At 39.8% G+C, this 6883-nt stretch overlaps 1 protein-coding gene across 2 annotated transcripts in view; it reads left to right on the forward strand.

The window, feature by feature from the left end:
• LOC135089883 (uncharacterized) overlaps window positions 1-5527 on the forward strand; it is a 95403-nt gene extending 89876 nt beyond the window's left edge. For both annotated transcript variants that reach the window (XM_063986073.1, XM_063986074.1), the window contains 3 exons: window positions 2905-3038; window positions 3817-4051; window positions 4397-5527. In XM_063986073.1, the coding sequence (XP_063842143.1) occupies window positions 2905-3038; window positions 3817-4051; window positions 4397-4500 (473 nt within the window). In that variant the 3' untranslated portion in view covers window positions 4501-5527. The remainder of the gene's footprint in view (window positions 1-2904; window positions 3039-3816; window positions 4052-4396) is intronic.
• Window positions 5528-6883: the final 1356 nt, after the last annotated feature.

A 6883-nucleotide genomic window follows, 5' to 3' on the forward strand; every position in this document is an offset into this window, starting at 1 on the left:
ATTAAATTACGAAAAAAAGATATGCACAGTTTACCACGTGTGTGTGTGTGTGTGTGTGTGTGTGTGTGTGTGTGTGTGTGTAAGTCTTCCATTGTAGCGGTAAACGTTTTTCCCTCCTCCTCCTCCTACTCTTCTTCTTTTTCCTTCCTCCTCCTCCTCCTCCTCCTCCTCCTCCTCCAGAACACAAACTTCTCATTTCCTCTCTCTCTTCTTTACTCTCTGCACCTCATTGTTATCTCTTCCGCAGCATCATATTTTTGTACCTCCTCCTCCTCCTCCTCTTCCTCTTCTTCTTCTTCTTCCTCCTCCTCCTCTTCTTATTCCTCCTCCTCCTCCTCCTCCTCCTCCTCCTCCTTTCCCTCCCACTAAAGTTGACTGAGTACGTGTACTATAATACTACTATGTGTGTGTGTGTGTGTGTGTGTGTGTGTGTGTGTGTGTGTGTGTGTGTGTGTGTGTGTGTGTGTGTGTGTGTGTGTGGATTCTGTCATGTTGGAAAATCGGATTAACAGAAGCGAAACACACACACACACACCGCTTTCACCTGGTCAGTTCAATTCAGACACGTGAGCTGATTACAGGTAGAGACAGGTAAGGGAAAGACACCCAGTACATGTGGCTAGAATATACAGGTAAGATGCAAGTCATTAGCTATGCACTTGCCTTTCATCTAAGTAGTGGTGGTGGTGGTGGTGGTGGTGTTGGTGAAGGTGGTGGTGGTGGCGGTGGTGGTTTTAATCCTCGACTGTGGAAGAAAAATAAAACATAAGTTATTCTTTAGAAAAAAAAATAGATAAATAGTAGTAGTAGTAGTAGTAGTAGTAGTAATAGTAGTAAAAGCAGCAATAACAACAACAACAACAACAACAACTACTACTACTACTACTACTACTACTACTACTACTACTACTACTACTACTACTACTACTACTACTACTACTACAACTATATTACTACTACAAGACAACACTGCTAACGTGATTCACTTAGTCTACTCGTAAATCTAATAGACGTAATCCTACAATTCTGTGCAGTATTTCCCTTGCACCATGGAGCCTCTATTTATCTCTATATGTACTCTAATGAGGGCCAGACGAGGCATCTCACACCCATACAATCATTCACACAGGTTAGGTTAGGTTAGGTTAGGTTAGGTTCATCACTGTGGGCTCTTCTGAAGGGTTATTTAGTGTTCCTTTGTTCTTGTTGTTGTTGTTTTTTTTTTCTTCTAAACATTCATTATTGTTAGCCTATATTCATTTTTTGCTGTTTTTAAATACTTTATTTGTTCCTATCTTCCAAGTATTCACCATTGTTAACTTAAGTCTTGTGTTTTCATGTTCCTGTTATTCTTCTTAAATTCTCCATTTAAGCATTCATTATTGTTAGCCTAATATTGTTTTACTTATAATCCTTATCATCATAATCATGCGTTTATATTCTACGAAAGGGGAAAAAAAGAAAAAAAAGAATAAAGAAACGTATTATGATCATTCTCACAAAATAAAGAATAATAATGAGGTAAAAAAAAATCTATATACAACAAAGAAACAACTTCATGCAGTCATTCACTCTATCAGAACAAAATTGCAGAAAACACTGAATAGTAACACCGTTGAGATAAGAGGCGGATACAAACCAAAACAACAATGATTTTAATTTCCCTTCACCTCTACTTTACCTGTCGCTTCTAATACACCCTGACATATCACTGCAAACCCTTTCCCCTGCCAAATGTGTTAATAAGATCATTTTATACCTGAGATTAGATACAATATACTTTTCCCAATACTAACATACCAGTGCTCCCGCTATGACTAGCCTAACATTACAGTAATCAACTAAATCATGTAATAATTAAGACGATCAAGGTTTTAACTGCTAATAAAATGATTACGGAATACTCACAAGCTTATTTCTTTATCATCTCCTCCAAGCCACTGTAAACTATCCTTTTTAATTATTTTCTTCCCACTGGCGATTGGCTGGCGGCTACACAAGTTTGCCTTCTCACTTCCTTACCCCCAGAAACTGCGCGTCGCAAAGTAGAACCTAAATAAAAGCCCGATTTTCTTTCTGCGGAGATTAATAATTGTGTTTTTATTTACAGATGACTCACTTTTTACTCTCTCTCTCTCTCTCTCTCTCTCTCTCTCTCTCTCTCTCTCTCTCTCTCTCTCTCTCTCTCTCTCTCTCTCTTCCTTCGCCTCTATTTCACAAAATTTCAGAATGTGGTATTATAACAAATATTTCGAGATAATCTTCATAATATAAAAATCTGTAGCCTATTCCATGATTTATATTCTCTCTTCATAACATTTTCCTCTTTTCCTTATGTTCTATACAACTTTCCACTGTTCTTCATAATATTTTGCGTACTTTTTTTTTCCCCCTTCCTTCCTCTCATTTATTCTCTTTCCTCCTCCAGTTCTTCATACCATTCCCCAAAACTTTTCCCTCTTTCCTGCATTCGCCTGTACCCTGTTTTTTTTTTTTTTTCCCCTCCCTACATGATATATTATAAAACTTTTTCTTTCCTTATCCTCGTGACCTCTGGTGTTCTCTCCTGGTCTCCTCTCGGTGTCCTCTTCCTGGTGTCTTCTCCCTGGTGTCCTCCTGTCCTCGAATTGGTTATAAGAGTGGTAGATGAGTGGAAAAGACTGAGAATGTTAGTGTTGAGTCATTAGGGAGCAGGGACTGCCACGTGTAGGCTTCATGGCTTCTTGCACCAACTTTTATTTTCTTATATTCTGATAATAATACTAGATAATAACAATAGCAACAGCAATAACAATAATACCAACAACATCGTGGCATATATTGGCATCGTGTACAGACCTGCCACGTGTAGGCCTGACGGCTTCCTGCACCAACCCTTATGTTCTTATGTTCCGCCCCACCAAGACCTGCCTGACGGTGCCCCAGTCATCTCGGGAGTAAGAAGCCAGTACCTGCCCGGGGATTGGGTGGACCTTACCTGCACCTCGGGAAAGTCCAAGCCAGCAGCGATCCTCAACTTTACCGTCAACACAAAGCCTGTGAGTCCGGGGAGAGGAACAGAGAGAGAGGAGGGGGGGGGAGGAAATGGGTGAAGATAAACAGAGGGATGGGAAGAAAGATGACAGGACAGAGATAAAGACAGAGGCACAGATGGACAGAGATATAGATACAGGAAGAAGGAGAGGGAGAGAGGGAGAGATGAAGATAGACAGAGGGATGAGAAAAAAGATGAAGGAACGGAGATAAAGAAAGAGGGGACGGTATAAACAGAGGAACAAAGATATAAAAAAGCACAGGGAGAGAGGAACAAAGATAAACAGAGGAAAAGAAACAGATAGACAAAGAAGTAGAGGGACAGGGAGTGAGACAGATATTCAGATAGACAGACAATCATTTTCTCATCAAACATTCATTTCTTTTCTTTCAAACATCTTTTTTTTTTCTCTTGCACATCCATTTTCCCTTCAAACTTCTATATTTTCCTTTCAAACATTCATTTTTTTCAGCCTACAAACATTAACATTTCCTCTCACACACCCATTTTCCCGTCCAAACATCCATTTTCCCTTGAAACATTAATTTATCCCCTCAAACATCCATTTCTTCCGCCAGACACTAACCTTTCCTAAAAACATTAGAATTTCCTCTTACACACCCGTCATTTCCCCAAGCATTCATTTTCCCATCAAGCATTACTTCTTTTTTCAATCCCAAACATTACCTTCCTAACAAACCTTAGGAAAACACTTGATTCCTCCCTCTTTTCATCTTTTTTTCCTCTTTCCAGTACTCATTCTCCTCTTCCTCCTCTTCCAGGCTCCTCTTGGGTGGCTGGAAACACAGATAGACAAAGAGGATGATGACAAACTCTTCACGTCTAAGCTTCGTCTTCGCTTCTCCCTCCTCCCGCGCCTACTGCAGGAGGAAGCGGGAAGCCTGAGGGTCCGCTGCGAAGCCGAAATTCCTGGGGTTTATATGCAATCTGCACAGAACATTCTGACCACGAGGCCGCCCTACCAAGCCTCTGTCCTGGGCTCCTCCGCTCCTAACGGTGAAAATGTTGTGGTAATAGTAGTAGCATTAGCAGTAGTAGTAGTAGTAGTAGTAGTAGTAGTAGTAGTTAGTGTTAAGGGACAGTACTAGATAATGTTCTTTTCTTCTTCTTCTTCTTCTTCTCCTCCTTTCTGTCTTCAGTTTCCGCTACTACTACTACTACTACTACTACTACTACTAATAATAATAATAATAATAATAATAATAATAATAATAATAATAATAATAATAATACGAGAAAATATGTATTAAATAGATTATAACCACCTCTCTCTCTCTCTCTCTCTCTCTCTCTCTCTCTCTCTCTCTCTCTCTCTCTAAAGACACCCCCTCTACCCAACAGGCCCCTGCTCCTGTCGCTGCTCCCTGCTCCTTCTGCTGCTACTACTACTGTTACTTCTCCTGCCGTGGCCATCAACACCACCACCTCCACCACCACTCGTCTGAGACCCTCCCAGCGGCTTCCGTCACACGTCACCTCGCCTCCTTCCCCCTCGTCAGCGTCTCCGTCACGAGGACCCGCTGACGTCGCGCCCTTCCTGTACACTGTAGTAGGGGCTGGGATCTTCCTTCGTCTGCCACCTCGTCAGGGACACAAACATCTTGGAACACCTAGGAAAAATAATATCTGGTGTTTTTTTTTTTTCTTTTTCTTTTTTTTTTTTTTACATGTAGAATTACTGTATTTGATCTCTCTCTCTCTCTCTCTCTCTCTCTCTCTCTCTCTCTCTCTCTCTCTCTCTCTCTCTCTCTCTCTCTCTGCTACGGAAACTGCATTTTTTTTCTTACAATCCTCATTCATCTCGTTTATTATATCTATTTACATTAATTTATATCTATTTATCAATTATTAAACATGGTATACATAAAAAAGACGAGCAGCCAGTCAGCCAATCAGCGCCCAGATGCCACGATCGTCTGAGCCAATCATGTGTCTACCTGTTCCCCGGGGGTCTGCTTAGCCAATAGCGGAGCAGATCACATCACCCTTATAAGCCACCAATCAGATTCCTCGCCTCGCCAATTGTCATCCTGTAAAGAAAATGAAGAGAAATGAGAATAGATGAAAATCGAAACAGAAGAGAAAAAAAAATTAAAATAAATACAAAAAAAAAAAAAACTCGTCATTTTTATTCGTTTCAAAAATTTGCTCGTTAAGTTTTTTTTTTTTTTTTTTGAGAATAAAAAGTTACAATTATGATTTTTTTTCATGATTTACTTGATTTTTCTTCTAGTTTTTAATAATTTATTCATTCATTTATCACTTTTTTTTCTTTCTTTCGTGCACCCATCAAGTAATCTCCATTTTATTCATTTATTACTGTTGTTACTAAATACTGAATGAAAATTATTTATACGTAATGTTCTCTCATCATTCACTTAGCATTCTCTCTCTCTCTCTCTCTCTCTCTCTCTCTCTCTCTCTCTCTCTCTCTCTCTCTCTCTCTCTCTCTCTCTCTCTCTCTCTCTCAATTTACTCTTTTCGCTTTACACCCAAATCACATACTCTATAGTCCTCCCGTAACCTCATTCTCCCTCCCTCTCCCTCTCCCTCTCCCTCTCCCACTCTCCCTTTCCCTCTCCCTCTCCCTCTCTCTCGCTCTCTCTCCCTCTCCCAGTCAACAAGGTAACACAGGCTGAGGCTTTCAAGATTTCCCTAGAGTAAGAGAAGGTGCTATTAGGCTCTCTCTCTCTCTCTCTCTCTCTCTCTCTCTCTCTCTCTCTCTCTCTCTCTGCCGCCGCTGCTCCCGTCATGATGAAATTTAATAATATAACTATTTAATTTTAATCTACGTGAAAATACGGACAGTTCTGGTTTGTATATTTTTTCTACCTTATCATCATTATTATTATTATTATTATTATTATTATTATTATTATTATTATTATTATTATTATTATTATTATTATCGTGGTCCCAAAAAACTCCCCTTGCTCAGAATTATTAACTCTTTACCTAGTGTGTGTGTGTGTCTGTGTGTGTGTGTGTGTGTGTGTGTGTGTGTGTGTGTGTGTGTGTGTGTGTGTGTGCGCGCGCCTCAAGCATGCATAATTCACCAGCTGCCATTGATGCGCTAACTAGAAGAAAAAAAAAAAGAGGAGGAGAAGGAAGAAGAGAACATGAGTGTCTGTCTGTCTGTCTGTCAGTCTGTCTGTCTGTCTGTCAGTCTGTCTGTCTGTCCGTCTGTCAGTCTGTAGGTTGTATAGGTCTTGAATTTTCTACATAACCATAATACTGTACATATCCGTGTATGTGTGTGTATGTACATATACCTGTGCGCTCACCTGTGTATAAATATAGAGGGTTCACCTGTGTTTCTATTCTAATCCTTTTGGTCATCGCGAAATAAGGGATTCAGGAGTCTATGTTTCAGAAATAAGGGATTCAGGAGTCTATGTTTCAGAAATAAGGGATTCAAGAGTCTATGTTTGAGAAATAAGGGTTTCAGGAGTCTATGTTTCAGAAATAAGGGATTCAGGAGTCTATGTTTCAGAAATAAGGGATTCAAGAGTCTATGTTTAAGAAATAAGGGATTCAGGAGTCTATGTTTCAGAAATAAGGGATTCAGGAGTCTATGTTTCAAAAATAAGGGATTCAGGAGTCTATGTTTCAGAAATAAGGGATTCAAGAGTCTATGTTTCAGAAATAAAGGATTCAAGTCTCTCTCTCTCTCTCTCTCTCTCTCTCTCTCTCTCTCTCTCTCTCTCTCTCTCTCTCTCTCTCAGTAATCTATTCCTTCGCAACTTTATCAGCTCTTATTTAGTTGTTCAGTAAAAAGCCATTCATTATTTCAGCTTTGTGCTAGAATCATAAAATCACTCTTGGAAG

The sequence above is a fragment of the Scylla paramamosain genome, chromosome 33, assembly GCF_035594125.1.
Source record: "Scylla paramamosain isolate STU-SP2022 chromosome 33, ASM3559412v1, whole genome shotgun sequence".
NCBI lineage: Eukaryota > Metazoa > Arthropoda > Malacostraca > Decapoda > Portunidae > Scylla > Scylla paramamosain.